The sequence below is a fragment of the Manacus vitellinus genome, unplaced genomic scaffold (genome assembly GCF_001715985.3).
Source record: "Manacus vitellinus isolate BGI_N305 unplaced genomic scaffold, ASM171598v3 scaffold_9_pilon, whole genome shotgun sequence".
Lineage (NCBI taxonomy): Eukaryota > Metazoa > Chordata > Aves > Passeriformes > Pipridae > Manacus > Manacus vitellinus.
The window spans coordinates 10,215,172-10,233,026 of NW_021940917.1; the positions used below are offsets into that span (position 1 = coordinate 10,215,172).

General features: G+C 37.6%; 1 protein-coding gene across 7 annotated transcripts in view; it reads right to left on the reverse strand.

The window, feature by feature from the left end:
- Window positions 1-348: 348 nt before the first annotated feature.
- The window catches only part of ELAVL2 (ELAV like RNA binding protein 2), a 109,942-nt gene continuing 92,435 nt past the window's right edge, over window positions 349-17,855 (reverse strand). For 5 of the 7 annotated variants that reach the window (XM_018086094.1, XM_018086092.1, XM_018086096.1 and 2 more), the window contains 4 exons: window positions 9,091-9,244; window positions 6,863-7,088; window positions 3,558-3,596; window positions 349-3,080 (listed from right to left, as the gene is read on the reverse strand). In XM_018086094.1, coding sequence (XP_017941583.1) covers window positions 2,750-3,080; window positions 3,558-3,596; window positions 6,863-7,088; window positions 9,091-9,244 — 750 coding nt within the window. In that variant the 3' untranslated portion in view covers window positions 349-2,749. The remainder of the gene's footprint in view (window positions 3,081-3,557; window positions 3,597-6,862; window positions 7,089-9,090; window positions 9,245-17,855) is intronic. The other 2 variants (XM_025896450.1, XM_008923261.3) reach the window with 1 other exon arrangement.

The following is a 17,855-nucleotide window of genomic DNA, read 5'->3' on the forward strand; positions in this document are numbered from 1 at the left end:
GACAGACTTCCCTGAGGTGAGGGTCCTTCCAGCATATTGGAATCTTTGTTCCCCTTAAAAGGGAATCACGTATCATTACAATCTTTCTTTTCTTCCTCATGCAACTGGACTTGATGGGAGGCGTAGTCCTTTCTTGACTTGGCAACATCTCTGCTGGAGAAGGACCTTTGTCCTAATCATTGTGATTGCCTTACCACATCCAGAGCCCCATACCTATTGAACCTTGTTGGTAACTAGAATTCTAAGTTAATTTACAAGTAGCTCAAGAGCTTTGCAAAAAAGTCTTTCACTCAGACTGCTTATTCCTTAAAGCAGTGGACAATATGGTAAAAGACCTGCTCATGACACTGTTTTCCCTTCAACTTTGTTTATTGATGTACTGAACATGAAAAAGTACAAAGAATCCAAACACAAAAGAAAACATGTACAACCTTTTAAATACTCAACAGAATATATTCTCTATTCCAACAAATGTGAATTAAGTCATACTATACAACTTCAAATAAATACCAGCCTTATATTTTACTAAGTGATCTGATAAACACTGTAAAGTGAAGCCCAATTTACATGCCTTCTCATCAATGCCGTTAGTTGCTACAGTAGTATAGGAAAGAAGCATGTAGCTACTGTTTCTCCCACACTGGAAAGTTTGTGATTTATATACTATATACAACTTTTAATGCAGAGGAGTAGCTTTAACAATCTAAATGCACCTAAGAATGAGGAAGTGCTCAGGAAGCCAATTGACTTTTGAATAGCATTGAGTGGGTCAGCATGAAAACTCGCTTATTCACTTTAGCACGCGCTTCACAGTATATGTACTGTACTATACTGAAAATTTTATAACTACAATTTAAATGAATAAGAACCAAAACCAACTGCAAATATAGTGTACAACTATGTTATGCATAGAACATCGCTTTTTCTAAGGGGAAGCGTATGAGCATCTCAGTTTATACAAAAGCAGGACGTAACTACATAGTTGTCAGTGCATCCTGGTGAAGGCATCAAACCCTCAGCTTTTTTTGAAAAATTTAATTATAAGCTAGATGCTAATCAGAAAATATTCTGTATTTGTTTTCCTTAAATTTCTTCAATACATGGTAAAGACTTTTTTTTCTATTTCCCCAAATAGTGATTTAAGCATCATACAAAGTTAAACTTCAATAGCATACAGGTATTTATGGTTTTCATATGAAAAATGTAAGGAAATTTGTTCAAAACATATGTTTATATTTGTTTTTTTTTTACCACAAACATATTTATAAACAAAAATGTTGCATCACCATAAACAGCTGAAGCTAGACTATCTACAGACAAAAAGAGCAACAGATTTGATGCACTGTAAATTCAAGTCCTCAGGACAAAAAAAAAAAAAAAAGCAGACCTCAAGTAACAATGTTAATGCCATTTACAAAGAAAAAACTCATACGAAAACATTCAAAATTGAACATCACTTGGCATGTAACTTAAAAAATAAACCAAAATCAAAATTGGCTGAAAGGTTTATAACTTAAGGTCTTATTTACATTACACAAAGCTCAGGTGTTAGCCTTGAACTTAACCTTCAAAACATCTCCTAACGTACCCAACTCAGGCCACTTCTGCTGATTTGCTACTGTGCAAACCATGCTCAATGTCTTTTAAGACAAAACAATTCTTCAAACAATAGCAAGTACATCACTAAACACCGTGAGCTCTATCTGAAGGGAATTCTTTAGGAAGAACAGATTTTTTTTTTCCCCCATCTCTCAGTATTTTAAGTTTTCTGCTTGCTCTTATATTCTTTTTTTAAATTTTCACTTGTTTCAAAATCACAAATTAATGTGAGCCTCCTATCACTTAATAACCAGGATGATCAATGACTCCACTGATGATTACAAAAAATGAAATCAACAGTGCATCCCATTGACTTTACTTCTTAATACAAAGGTCTCAAAAGTATTTCTACATCATAAATCTTTCTAAATTTTTCCCAACAACTGCAAATTTCCTGGTAAGTTTTAAAAGCTCACTAGGTGTCATATGAAGAGATTTCTCAAAGTATTCAAGTCAAAATATTTGTTCCAGGACCAGTAAAAAGTTTCTCCAAATTTTTTTTTTTTTTTTACAAAAATAGATGCTTTTTTTCTAAACCCACATCAAAGAGGTTCTTATCTCTTTGGCAAGGTACTGCTTTACGAAAAGTTCTCCAGTATTCTTACAATAAGCTTTTATAATGTGTTCCCATTCCCCAACCCAAACGATAATTATAAAATAAATACTGCTTACAATTTTATAAATAAAATGTAAACTTCAGATACTTTTCTTGAGCAACAAACCAAAATAACAATGCATTACAATGTAAATTAAACAAAGCAAATAAAAAAATTAAAAAAAAAAAAAATTACTACACAAAGCCTCAGTATTTACTCATAGGTTCAAGGCAGTCATGTATAAAGAAAAAAACTTCTTCCCTTAGCTGAAACATTTTAAAAGGTCCACCTTCTTCAAAGAAGGCAATAGAATATGTATTGTAACAGGTAAAAACCCTGTACCTCTTGTCAATATTCAAACACAAAAGATATTTAAGAAGTTCTAATTCAAATATTAGCAATAAAAAATCTCTTATATTCTTAGGATGCTAAGTAGTCATTTTATCCCCATTTCCACACTGACATACAACAAAGGCATTTACTAGTGCATAAAGCTTCTTGTAAATTGCCTTTGTTGTATAGTTTTCATGTATTAATGCACTGAGAATAACTTATTAGGCTTTGTGCGTTTTGTTTGTTTTGAAGGAGACCTGCAATACTCTGTCACCAAGGCGGTATCCATTCAGGCTGGCTATTGCCATAGCTGCCTCATCGTAGTTTGTCATAGTCACAAATCCAAAACCTTTGCACTTGTTGGTGTTAAAGTCACGGATGACCTTCACGTTGGTTACTGCTCCGAAGGGTCCAAACATCTGCCAGAGGATACTCTCATCAGCATCAGGGGCCAAGTTGTACACAAAAATGCACCACCCAGTTCCTGCATGCCCAGGGATATTAATTCCAGCCAAACTGGTCATTCCATCAATGGTCATTGGAGGAAACCTACTGACGAATGAGGGAAAGCAAAACAGAATCATAAGGTGGCTGTTCACAAAAAATCCCAGCAAAGAAATGTCAAAATAAAAAATAAAATGATACAGAGCTTTTCACAGGCTGAACATGTTGCTCAGGCTAATAAGGAAACATCAGAAACATTTTCTACCCCCCAACTGGACAAATATCATGTAAAAAATTATACACAAGTAGGGAGAACAGTGCTAGGTATGTGTGAGATGATGTAATATAGAAAATCAAATGGAAAGCATGCTATAAACGTGGTGAGGGTTAGTAATTTGAAACAGGAATTCCATGGAACTGCTACAAAACCTTTATCTATTTCATGCACAATGCAACAAAATGAACAATCTCAGCTGAAGGCTCAACATGCAAAAATCCAACGTAAGTCTTACTGAAAAGAGTTTGCAAAATACTTCAAAATAATTTTGAATATGGTTATTATAAACCAAATAGTTCTTTTTTTACCTCTTTACTCCATAAGCTATGTTGAGCAGGTTGTCCAACCTACAAAACATTTAGCAACATGTTAAGTCTGGAGACTTTTCTATCCTTTAAGACTAAGGAAACTTGGTATATTACGGTCACATCCATTACACCCTACAGAACCTCATGCAATGTTAATGTATCACCACTGAAAGAGCTGTCCCACCTTACTGCACCTGGTACAGTTAATGAATACAAAATAGTTCTTGGGTAGTAACCACAACCATAAGTTCATTTCATTAAGTATACCACTACCACAAGTTTAGCCTAAAACAAATAGCATTAGCATTAAGTTACAGTCAGTGAGCACACTAGTTAAGTTTTCCGCCTTACTAACTTGGTTTAGATGAAGAGTTTTATTGAGGCTTCTGACAGTTTGCACATATAACTACCAAGACAAATGCAGTATTTTGAAGCAGTAGCAAACATCATAACGTGAACTGCAAAAAGGATTTTTCATTTTCTTACTCCTTTTGATAATTCCAAAAAGTCAAGCAGGTGAGGCAGAAGGCTAGCTAGGGCTTTTGGAGCTAAGGCCAAAAAAGCAAGCATATGGACAGTGGAAGCAAGGTGATAATATTCAGGAGGAATACAGAGATGCTGCTGGCCACTGAAGGAAGTGAATTTGTGTAGACAAAGCTTAACTGGAGTTGACGCTGGCCAGAAATCTGGGGGGCAACAAAAAGTGCTTTTCTAGATATGTCAGTCACAAAGAGCAGTCCAAAAATGACACCAGACCATTAAAGGATGAGGATGTTCACCTCACTAACAGGGACACAGAACAGGTAGAGATTTCTTTGCCTGTCTTCAACAATGATAACGGGGCTAAAAGGGTCCCAGTGTTTTTTGAATATACACACACACACATATGTATGTTAGATTGTAAGCTTTCTCCATGTATTTCCTTCCTCTCCTTCCCCCAAGCTGCTAAACTGTAGTATGACACTGCAGCTCTAAACCCTTTGAAATTACCTGGTCAACACCTGGGACACGCAGTGCCTACCACTCCTATTAGTCTTATTCATGGAGTCCCTCAAAATGTTTCTTTAGGAAAATGTCTACCCTGAAGAAGCTCTTGTTTCTTCCTGGCAAATCCCAGACATGGGAAGAGAAAGTCTTATCACAGATTTTCTTCAGGACTCCACAAAATATGAGCTTAGGTTAAAAAAAAAAAAGTACAGTTGACTTAGTTTTCTCAAACTACAGAGCATTAGGATTCTGCAGTAAGCCAGGTTTGTGTAATACACTGTCAAGAAAGTAAGCTCTAAAAGAGTAGAAAAGAGGAAATTAAACAATACATGAGTACCATCAGTACACTCAGTGTCAATGACAGAGGTCTACTGTCATTGACATCCTGGGAGGGGGAGAGGAAGGTGAGGAGTTCTATAAACACCATCACTTTCAGGTCCTTGCTATACAGCAGTCAGCTGAGGACTTCATTCAGTAATGGAATCACTTGTACGATTTTCTATCAGTTACTTTGAAGATTTGAAAATATTTTGAAGAAATTCTCAGGGACTTTCCACTGGAAACTTTTAAAGATGCTTTGATTTACACATCCTATAGAACAATTACATAGAGCAGCCTTTGAAAGTCTAGATCAAGTTTTCTCTTAGTAAGAAAAAAAGAGGCACTGTATTGATCCTGTTGCTTTTACTATTCAAGTTTATGCTGATTGTTTTCAGGCCTCTGTCAACTGTTAACAGAGATGGGGCAACTACATCAGTTAATCCTGTCTGAAACGTCAACAAATGTCAAGAATTAAGATTTCTTTCACATGTAACTAATGAAAGACCTGAAGCATTGGTGCCATCTCAACTATTTAGTCAGCACCACATCTGGAATGCTGCAACAATGCAAAGCAAAGACCAAAAAACCAAGAAAAGATGATTTACCTTTACAGTTAAAAAAAATAAAAATTTGAAAAGACTGTCTTTTAGTGAAGGATAAGTCTTAAGGCTTTCACAAAAAAACCCAAATTCATTTTGTCTGCAACTTCAGCTTACCTTTTGATCAGTCAGTTAAACCCTTTCCTTCCATCAACACTGATAAAAGATTTTATTTTCTCTCTCCTATTTACTACAGACTTGGTACTTATTCAGTGCTTTTTGTTACCATTATACTTGTAACGTGGAGCTATCATAGTATCTCTAAAGGTGGTTTAAAGCATTACTTTACACTGAATATCTCAGAAAAAAAATCAACTTGCCAGCGATATTCATAAAAATAACACTGACTTTTAGACAAAAATAAACCTTCACCAATCAAAATTTAAGGTTAAAAGCCTAAAGCTGAAGGACAGGGGTAGTCTATGGAAATTACTTAAGTGCAAAGAAATAGGTGTTATCCAAAGAAAAAACTCTGAAAGTTGAAGAATTTTTACTAATAGTGATAGATCTACCTGGAGTATCAGTTAAATACTGTAGCTACCCCAGTCAGCATGAAGTGCAGTCCATGAACTCTGAATATTCAGCCTATAAGTGAGGGTAGCCAATGCATAGCTCTTAAAATTTGGTACATTCTCTTTGAAGAAAACTGCCAGCTGATTTTACTTCTTGAAAAAAATAAAATAGAAACTGCTGAAATGTATTACTGTTTAACACATTCCAGTCACATCCTTTAGGAGCAGAGGGAGGGAAGAAACAATCAAAATCACTGAAACAAAACTCAAGGTACTCATGAATGTAGATAATACAGTATTTGTTTCGCTTTGTTCTCACCATCTGTCCTTTTCAACACACTAAATATCACAGGGAACTGTATGGCTGTAGTTTCAACGTGATGGGAACATATATCCCCAAAAAACACATGCAAAAAATTTGACTAATCTTCATTATGAAAATTTGCAATAAGATAAAGTGTAGCATGGAGGGCTTAGACAACCGACAAGGGAAAAAACAAAGCCTGAATGGGGAATGAAAACAGAGGGTGGGGAAGAGAAGGCTGGCTGTGGCATGCTGTATGGCTAAGAAGAAAACTAAATTGCCTAGGTCAATTGTTAACTGAATCAACGTGTGCATTACTCAAGAATAATCTAGGAAATGAACAGTCGTCTTCGAAAAAGTTTTTAGTGACTGAGTAGAAGAAAAAGATGACACTTTAGTTTAGCTAAGGAGGTTTATTAAGACAGAAATGCTATCAGTAGGATGGCATCCATGTTTTGCAGAGCTGTACTGTAGGAGCAGAGCAGAAGTTGGAGAAGTGGTAAAGCGCCACAGTGGAGGCAAACAAACACGTCTGTGGGAACATGCAGGTTTCAGCACAGCTGTACACGTCATCTGACTTACCTAAAACGTTGAGCCTGCTGAGCTAGGGGTGCTGGATACCTTCTGTTTGGAGAATGGTACAGCTGGGAAAGAACGGCCTGACTGGTTTTTTGGCTTGGATTGTTAGCAAACTTTACAGTGATGGGCTCTGTGGCACCTGGAGGTTTCTGGCCATTCAAGCCCTTGATAGCTTCTTCTGCTTCAATTCGCTTGTCAAACCGGATAAACCCCACGCCCCTCGATACCCCTGCACAACGTGAAGGAAGCATATAATAATTAATTCAGAGACTCCAGAATATTAGTTGTTAACATTTTATTTTCAAGGCCAATTGCTATGTTAATGGTCAATCACTGTGAAGACATGACAAATTTTGAGCATAAGAGAACCGAGTTTTGCCTCAGAATAAGAATTTTCTACTGTAATTTTAATTTTTAATTTAACTGATGTAAGACTCATTTGTGCAAAAAGCTTGGAGGGTTGAGGGAAAACAGGAGAAAGAACTTAAACCTTGTGAGTCAAAGAGGAACTCTGAAACAAAGCAATTTTGGTGAGGATGGAGATGAACTCAGAACCAGTTGCACTGTAACCTCCGGTCAGTTTACACTACTCTGCAGTATCTACATTCACAGAAATTCCATAAATAGCTTAGTTATCTGCTCTCCAGCAGCAAAAAATGGCATATGCCCTACTGCAGTACCCCTTGAAGGTCCTTTTGGAGCAAATATGCTGAGAAGATGATGACATGCATGTTCTAGACTGCAGTAACAGGAATTATGGGTATGTCTTAACAGTCCATGGTTACCTTTAAGAATAAGATTCATTTTCAGTGTATCACCACACACCATTAAAGTGTTATTTTTGAAGGAAACTTTTCTTGGTATAGAGAAGTCAAACACAACATGCAAGGGGATTAGCAAAGTGAAGGAAGGTCTTAGGAACATTGCACATCAAAAATTTATATTGTCTTAGACATAAACACCAAGGTGTCAACACTTCAATCAATTAACATTAAAGCTACTAACAGCCAACATTACTTGAATGCTTTGTTGTAATATTCCTAGTGCCATTTAGAGGCCCTTTATGTTTTGGTTCATAAACAGTGATGATTTAAACCATCAAAGTGACAATATGTGGGTATAAAAAAAGCTTCAAAGAGGCAAATGTCACAGTTTCAACTTCACATTTTTTATCTGTCAGTTTGTGTCACAACCTTATTATTCATATCATTTTGAGCCAACCTCTCCCAAATTACTAAGAAGGAAGGAAGAAAGTTTAAACCTGAACAACAGTCTCTATGCTAGAAAACTACCATGCAAATATCAGGATTTATTAATACTTAGAATTATCCAGCACATTAGAAGTTTAATTACATTTACTTCATGGCCCATTTGTCAGACCCCATCTACTTCTATGCAAGAATATACAGGAACATACTGTAAATGATTATTTATTGCAAAGACTGGAAATCTGACCCACAAATTTGCTACTTCTATGCTTCAGTATTTGGCCTTTAGCTTTCCTTTCCATGCCTCTCTACACTCTCAGCAATTCACACTATTAAAACACTGTATAACGTGTCAATATTGAGATTTCTTTTAACTGCAAAGGACTACATACAAGTTCCTCTGCAGGTCAGTACAATCCTTTCAAAGTAAGACAGTTTGCAAAGCTCATGACCTCCTACAGCTGAAAGCTGTTTCTCATGCACAAGGACATCTGACTTTGAAAAGGTACAACTATAAAAAAAGTCAAACCTAGCTAATCACAGAACTTACCCGCTCCTGAGGAGCTCAAAGTTCATGCATATGCCCCAAGTTAATGAGTCAACCTTGAAAACAATCTTAACAGCAATTACAAGAGTGGGTCTTCTGTAATCCTAGCCTCAGAGAACCAGCTGTGCATTTTTGCATAAAGTTTTCTTTTTTAGAAAAATAAAGTTTAATAGCATTTTGTAAGGCTCTGAGAGACTATTTTCATGCAGCAGCTTGGCGAGGAAGATTATAGCAGCTGTAAATTTAGTACAAGTCATCAAACAGTCTTCAAACCTGCACCTTCAGGGTGGAAATGACTCAAGCTGGCTCAGTACACTCCACAGTCTATTTTTGCCCATGCATATTTATGAACAATTCCAGAAGAAAAATGCATTTTCTGGTCTACATTATAGAGACAAGACCACCGTACTGAAAGATGAAATATTTCTTAAACTGCCAGTCCAAAAAGGAGAGGCCATGCAAAACTGCCTACTTACCAGTGACTTGGTCAACTAGAATACGAGAAGTAATAATGCGTCCATACTGGGAAAAGATCTGTTCCAGTTCTTTCTGGGTCATTGTTTTTGGAAGTCCACTAACATACAAATTTGCATCTCTGATAGAAGCCGAACTTGGTCGCGCATAGGAAACCTTAGGGGAAAAAAAACACAAAAAAACCCTAGAAAACCAACACTTTTAAACCAGATGAAATAGATTAGTAATTTGTTCTGAACGTGGGTCACTGGGCCTTTAGATTTGTTTTTTATTTTTCTGGAGCTGGCTTCTGAAAATACAGATGGAATGCAACACAGACCACACAGAAGAAGCTGACTGCATGGACTCTCTGTAATTGGAGAACTACTTTCAAATAAATGAGAAAAAGCTAGGTACACACTCCAGCAAGCCTTGGTGAAGAAAATGTTCTCCATTAGCTTACTGTAAGATTAAAAAGACAAATTTAAGAAGTTCCAAGAATGTCTTTTTAATTCTCATTAAAAAGCACTAAAACATACAAGAAATGAAGATTTCAGAGTGATATCTGGGCCAAAAGCACAAAAAGGCAGCCTGAAGCACTTAAAGGTTTCCAAATGTTTTTCAAGTACACGTACATGTGTTGAGCATCCTGTCAAATGACACAATCATTCATGAGGGCAAGATAAACTCTGCTATATCACTTTCACAGGCCTCAGAATGAATGGCAGAAGCAGGAATCCAACCTCTATTTTGACTGTTCAGCAGCAGCTTGCCAATTTTAGCAACACAGAGGTCTTACAACTAAATGTCAATTAACAGTGAGATTCTCAGATCCTTTTGGATAAAAAGTTTTTCACTTGGTGTCTCCAAGTGTCAGTCAGAAATATTTTAAGATGATCATGTATATCCTTCAACCTTTAGACACGTTACAAAACCAGCATGTTCATTACCTTACACTGAAGTCTGTACAAGTGGTCTTATGCTTACTACAGGAATGATTAAAACAGAACATCTGTGCTTCTTGAACATGACAAAATACTTTTAACTGGAGTTCTCACCGTGCAAATCATAAAAATAAAGAAGGAGTAGTCAGATTTATGTCCTTTCCTTCCCTCCCCTGCAATTAGCCTGCACTATTACCCAACACTGGGCAGCTGAAACTTGATTCTGTAAATCTGTCTTTTGCCTAACTCTTTGATATTTCTTTTCAAATCCTTCCTGTCTCACTTTCACGCAGATCAGCAGACTCCTAAGACTCCTGTAGCAGCAAAACAAAAGAGAGCACCCTGGAGATTAAACAAGCACTATCCTGAACACTGCTGTGATCCTTCAAGTTCTACCCAGAGGCTTTGTGCTGGCTGAACAGGGCTGACCTAAAAAACTTATAGCTGTCCAACACAGCTATAAGTGTTGGCTCACTTATAGCTGTCCAGCCTCGTGAGCCACACTGCCTTGTTCTTTCTACATGACAGCCACACAAGAGCTGAAGACCTATGTTCAAAGTTACAGCACAAGACTAAAGGTCGCCTGCATTCAGTCAAAGTAGCAACAAGGACAGTGACGGCCACCCATTTCTACCAGGTAGAGAAGTAACAGCTAAAGAATGAACAAACTTGCCCAACTTGCCCATTTGGCTCTCAGTTTCTTTAAGAAACAAAGTTCCATGCCTTAGAACTTGGCAGGATAATTTTCAGGAGACTAAAGGCCAAAGAACGGAGTCAGACTGCCTTGGGGACAGGCCTAGACACACTAAATTCATGTATTAGCAAAACCAAGGAGTTCTGAATAGCTAAGTCAATGTTTGTTTTCAAAAGGAACCCTTCCACCAACACCTCAGAATTTAACTCCACACAGTAGGCAGGGACAGCAACAAAGTCCATTTATAACTGAACACAATGAACTGTTTTATCGTTTTAAATTATCTTTGGAATTGAGATACCCTGAACAGTGTCCTATCCAATCCTTTTTAAGCTGTCAGATGTTTTTCTTCCTATACGCATTTTGTCTGGTCCTCTGGAGAAAATTTCAAATTCCTGTAACCGTCAGCTAAGGAAGGAAGAACAACAGTAACTTTTCTTTAAATTTAACAAAACAGCTCCGCAACTGCTAATCAATATTTCACTACTGAGAAACTAAAACCCCCATGGTTTGCTGTAGGTATTGTGGACTTTACAATAGCTTTGAACTTAAGTAAGTATCTGTTACAAAGCTCCTTTCCACATGCACTCTTGCAAGTACTCACAACAGAGGTTATAGAGTATAAGTCCTGTTTTCAAACAGGACATCCTCACTATATGATGGGGCAGTGCACGCTCAAACTTTTACAGATGTTACAAAACTTGGATGAGTGACTGACAGACCAGACATCCTGAGGGACTTCAACAGACTGGAGAACTGGGTAAGCAGGATACTCAAAGAAATTCAAGAAAATCAGTCCTCCCCCTGGAGAGAATAATCCCATGTACCACTACGTGCTGGGAGCCGACTGGCTGAAAAGCAGGTTGTCAGAGAACCCTGGAGTTCTTGTAGGCATCAAGCTGATCATAAGCCAGCAGAATGTACCCTTGTGACACAGATGGCCAACAGCCACCTAGGCTAAATCAGCAAAAGCATCACCAGCAGGTCAAGGGAGGTCATTCTTCCTGTCTACTCAGCAATGGTGAGACACTTGCATGGGACTGCCTCCAGCTCTGGGTTCCCCAGTGCAGTAAGATATTTTTTACACCTAAGACATAACACCTATCACAGGTTACTTCATGGAAAGTACCCCAGTGACTACTCATGTATCCTAACTGACATATGCTTGAATCTGGGCAATTAGTCACAGGAATAACACACATTAAACCAAAATCAGCGGTTCATCACCAATATCCAAACATTATATCTAGCCATCTTGCTAAGGATCAGAAGTTCTGGCCAGGCAAGAAATCAAAAAAATATTAACTTCAGAAACCCAGTGTAATTTAATTTGATTTTTTTTTGGCAAAATATTACTAGCCATCTTTGATTCTTGTAAGTCAGTACCACTAAAGAAAAACGATGACACCATAAAATATTACTGTGTAAGGGAATTAATTCCTATGCAGGAGAACATTGCCGGAGTATGGGATATACAGTTTCTTTTCTCTGTTGATGTTGAAGTCCAGTGATTTCTGTTGTGATACAAATTTAAAGCAGAGACTCCCTAGATTCATCTCCCTACCTGTATCCTGTCAGTTTGATCATTCCGTAATTACTTGCTGATAGTTCTAGATTTAGTCTCTTCAAACAATTTACATACAGACTGAATTAACAGCTGTGCTAAGATTTTAATTCCACAGCTACTTCAACAAGTGAACAATTACAGTTATGCAATGTCAAAACCACTGAACAGAAAGCAAGTCAAGAAACCGACTGAAAGCCTAAGGTTTTAAATATTTAATGATGACACACACTGTACAACACTGAACAGCACTACTCTGGAGATATCAATTTAAAAAACAGTTTTACTGAAATTTTCCACTGCGGTTACTAGGAAAGACACTTGTTTCTAGAAATGCAAACATTACACCACCAAATTCAAGCATTTTCACCACTGCTTTAATATTTCATTTAACATCACGATGAACCAATTTACAATTTTCAAGTGATAGCTGTGAGAGTTGGCAGCTTAAGCAAAGAAGTTGCTAAAAATAAGAGACACAATCCCTACAAATGAATTTTTTGGTTTCTTACTATCTGCTACTTCCTACAGTACCATGCTTGAAGCTCTTTTTTCTTATAGCTTATTATTAGTATAAAGCGCAAATAGAAGTAGTATTTGTATTCTCTCAAAGAACTTCAGAATTTACTATCACTTTCTCCTAAGCACCTCTACTTAACATATTCTCAAAAGTTTTTAAATTTGAAATCTTTAAATATTAAAATCAGGATTTCAGTCAATGTTTACATTCATTAACTACCAGTGTAATCTTTCAGCTTAGAACACTGCTTGCCCTTCAGGATAGTATCCAGTTCTTTTAAAATGCATGCTTCAGTGGAAAAAAAAAAATCCAGTAAAAAATTACCATCCAGTGTGTGCAGATGAAAATGAGTTAAACCTGTCTGCAAAGCAGACAGATTTATACTGAGAAGAGGAAAACATTAGGAATATGTAAGCCCTCTTGGCAAATATAATAAAAACAAGGACGTATTTTTGTTACAGCAATGTTCTCAGAGGCCTTTGTGCCAGGCACCGTGCACTTAAATTTGCATGAGACACCATGACTCAAGACCTCTTCTTAATTCAATTTCTAGTAAGAAGATGCTGCAGCACACCTCAAAGATGAGGTCTGAGCTGTCAGTAGCCAGTAATGCATCATCTGAAACAAGAGAGTACATTGCTGTATATTCATCAAGTTTACTTCCTGTATCCCCTGGAATGAAAAGATAGCTCCACTCAGACTTCCCTCTGCAAAGGTGACTTACACTCAACTCTGTAGAACTACCAATGGATACTGCTCAACACAGCTTCACTTATGTATGTAGATTAAGATAATCAATATAACCGTATCTGATAAAGCTGGTGCTTTCACAGCCTGTTGTGCAACAGGCAATGCATTCAAAAAAGGGACACCAAAGTCACAGCCTTTCAGCATTATCAGAAGAGGTTTCACTGTTTTAGTCCACATCTCAAAAGTGCTCCAGCTCTGACAACTACAACCCGTGCCAGTGTCACCAATCTGAGGTCGGCCATGGGATCCACACCTGCTCTGTTCCCAGAGGGAACAGCTGAGGGCATGAATGGACTAACCTGACAGGCTGCTCCTCTATAAAACCAGACTATCAGAATCAGATTTGGCCATGAAGTAGTAGCAGGCTTAGAATACGTTCAAAGTGATTACTGATGGGCATAGTAGTTCACGTGAACATGACTAGACAACACAGAAGTACCTGTATTTTATAAAGCTCTTTCTTGGAACAATTTTTACCTGAATAGCATGGTTTTGCCAAAGAGCTGTACGCTAACTATATCATAACTATTTAAGACTCACAAATATAAACCCAACACCAATTTTTGAGTAAGAGGAAAAAATAACACAGGTATTTATTTTACAAAATTAAGGAATGAGCACTCTGTAGGTAACTTCCACTGAAATAAAGTGAAGTCTCCTTACAGATAGTCCTTTGCAGCTTTTAGTAGCTGTTTACAGCAAAGTCTTCTAATTTTACATATTCAGAACCTTCACTCTAAGCATGTTAGCAGACAGTATAGAGCCTTCCACCAAATTTCAGATTAGTTACTGGACAGAGAATAGTCTGCTGAGACAACAATGAGTACTGGAGCTCAGAAAGACTTTTTACTTTCATTCCTCTTTGACCATGTTTCTTTATTTAACTCTCATAGTCAGGAAACAACCACCACAACCTCTTGTGCTACTTGCCTGCAGCATGCCTGCACTGACCCCACTTTCCAGCATGCAGCAAGCTGAAAGCTCTATCACCACAACAAAGCTAGGAAAATGAGCTAGCTGCTCAAGTTCAGCTCCTACACTAAAACATGAGATGGGGAATTATGCACTACAATCACAGAATAGCAGTTCTGCTGTTCTGCCTTTAAAGGGATCAATACAAAAAAATACTTTAAAATCTGCAGTCTTGTTAAAAATAAGCATTTAACTTAGAATTTAAGTACAAACAAAAGATACGAAACAAAAGGAGATCCGATCTCCAAACATTTTCATTTTCCTACTTCTCACATACTTTTACTGTCAAAAGACCTTTCTCCACACTTTACATTCATGGTTCGGATCTGGTAACACCCCCTTTTCCCACTCATGCCCAAACAGTGAGGGCACCAAGAATTTCAGACACTTAGAATGCAAAAAGTAGTCAGATTTCATAGAGAATAAGGGTATGCAGCAGAATATTAAGCCCTCTACACAATACAACAGAACAAAGTCTCTGAACAACAGACCCCAATTATCCTCATGCTTTCGGAGTTGAGATAGATTTGTTCACACATTTTCCCTTCTTCTGAAGGAAATAAATAAACTTCAGTTTCTCTGTGTTTTGTCGAGGGAGCTGCTACTATTGACAGAAACTGCGGCAAGCTCATCTCCTGGGTCTCTCTTGCACTATTCCATGGCCACATCTCCTAGAAAGGCACACAAAACATCTATTGCCACAGTTATCACTTCACTGAAGTATCTCACAGCCTTTCAGGAAAAACTATTACTGCATAGATAAAAGACACCCAGAGCCAATATTTAATATGTCAAAAAAAAAACCAAAACACCAAACCCCAAAACACAAACAACAACAAAAAACCAAGCAAAACAAAACACTAACTTGGAAGCTGCTAGCTTAACAGAGACCTGTTTATCTCAAGACTTCCATAATTTCAAAGGTAAGCAAAAGCATATTTTACAAAATTTAAAGCATTCTTCCAAAGAGAATGTAAAAAACCTCCATACCTAGGAAAGCCATAGCCTACCTAAAGGATTTTGCCTAATTAGAGGACTTAGCATAGCATGGGAAAAGCAGAGTACAAAAGATGCACTACTACTCAGCAGTAACAAGCAGTTTTTCACTAGTTTTGTTGGCATTTTTTTGCTTGCCTAAAGCTTGGCTTTTGAGCAAAGCTTGCAGTCTCCCTTCAGCTCCATACAGTACTGCTGGCCCCTTCGAATATGCCCATTTCTGTGTTAGAAACACCCAATGCAGCTCAGAAAGGACTTTACTGCACCTACTGAGGCTTTATGTCTGCAAACCTGCTCAGCAGCCTTACGATGATCTGCCCTGGTCCAAGGATTCTCCTCCTCAGAGAAAGCAAGGATGGACTCTTGTAAGAAACTCCAATCAGTAGCAACATGGCCCTTGGGGCTCAAACAGAAAACAGACTATGTCACTGGTGAAGGTGAGATTAGCACATTTTATGGTTTGGTCTGACATGCTGTATACAAGTGAACAACCGTGTGGCCATAATGTGGTTTACAGGAAGTGACAACAATATGCTTTTAGAAGTGAATCCTCCTCTCAGTATTATTCAGCTATGGGAAAAACAAGCAGCCAGTTTAAGCTGGTTAAGTAACATTCAAAGTCAGAGGAGATTTGAATTTCAGCGAAGAACAAATTTTACCTGGGGGTGAAAAGGCATGTGTGTGTGTATGTGCAGTATTAAAATGAAAATGCTGTTAAAGCTTTAACTGTTAACACAGCTAAAAACCTGCATAACTACAATTTACAAAACTCCTACAGAAATTTAAGAAAAAACCCCTACCTTTACCTTTGTTTCAAGACAAATTGTCCTTCTGCCTCAGATCTGCTAGAGTAGTTAAAATTTTACCTTAAGAATACAGTCCTGAGTATGTAGTTACCCTGTCAAGACCACTACATGTTCTGGCAAGATAGCCTCTCTCTCAATCTTTACATCAGTAAAAATCACTGGCTTTAATTAAACCTCCAGATAGAATTCCCTTTTGCCCCTCACTAGAACAATGTTCTTTAATGCTGGGGGAAATGGGGGTGAGAAATAACAAGGTAAGGAGGGTTTCTCTCACCTTCACAGCTCACTTGCCTCTGGCATTTTAATAGACTTTTTACACAATTCATTGTATTTCATTGCTACCCAGGGACATTACTTAATGAAAAAATTACTACAAAGTGATACTACCAAATTTTTTCTCCACAAGTATCAGTGGCAAAGACAGGAACAATCTCGATCTCTTACATGCTGCACTAAACTCAGAAATCAAACCATCATGTTTCTTTTTAGTATTTTGTTATTTTCCATTAAGTGTAAAAAGCATTTTCAAGAGCAGTACCATTGGTAAAATTTAAAAGTGGAGCTGTTGACCAGCTAAATTGGAGCATAATTCCTTTAAAATGAATCTTCTCATAAATCTAAGTAATGTTTCAGGGCACCAAGTGAAACTGCATTACATTCTGCCAAGTTTTTAAGGACACACTGACTCAAAGGACACTAATGAAGTTGCAGCACATCCCTCACTTCAAAAGTCTTCCCATGCTGTACTGCACTTCTTTGGGCATTCATAAAGCTGATATTTTAGTACTCACTCTTCTACTCAAGTCCTAACTAGCTCTTCTCATTACACAGTTTTCTACAGGAGGGCAGTCAGTTAGGTGATGATGGCAAAATAGAACATCTTGTACTTGTAGCCAAAGAATTTGTCAAACTTCATTCCAGCACCAAGGTTGGCAGAATGTTACATGTTAAGCCTGTTTTTATTTTAAATATATGCAAATTTACAAAGTAGTGGGAAGAAAACCTACAGATTTAATACTTTAGATAAATTATTTCTTAAATCTCTATTCCCTTGACAGGTAATAATTACCCATGTAAACACCTCAATAATCCAAAGAGCTTCAGAGGAGGAAAACCCTATTAAATCTGACTTCTAAGCAGCACTAGGCTAGGTAAAACACAGCTAGATAATCAATGCTATCTTAAAATAAAAGGTCTACTCCCAGGCCTCTAGCTGGACAGACTATTTTTTTCTGCTTTCAAACACATATTTGCATACATGTTTATGCATCTCACTGGCATTCTTGATTAACAAAACTTGCATGCAGGGGCTCTGCCACTTCAGGCCCTCTCACCCTAGGGATAGAACAGTGGAAGCTCCTCAGCTCTAGTTCACCTTAAAAGGGAGGAACGAGCACCACATGATGACACTGTCATCTTCAGTGTCCCCTTGGCAGCTACAACCCACAAAGGACTGTGCCCAGCATTAAAGCAGCCGAGCATTCATGAAGAAAAGCCAGATATTTTCCTGTGTCTTTCTGCTACCCCTAACAGTGCAGGTAA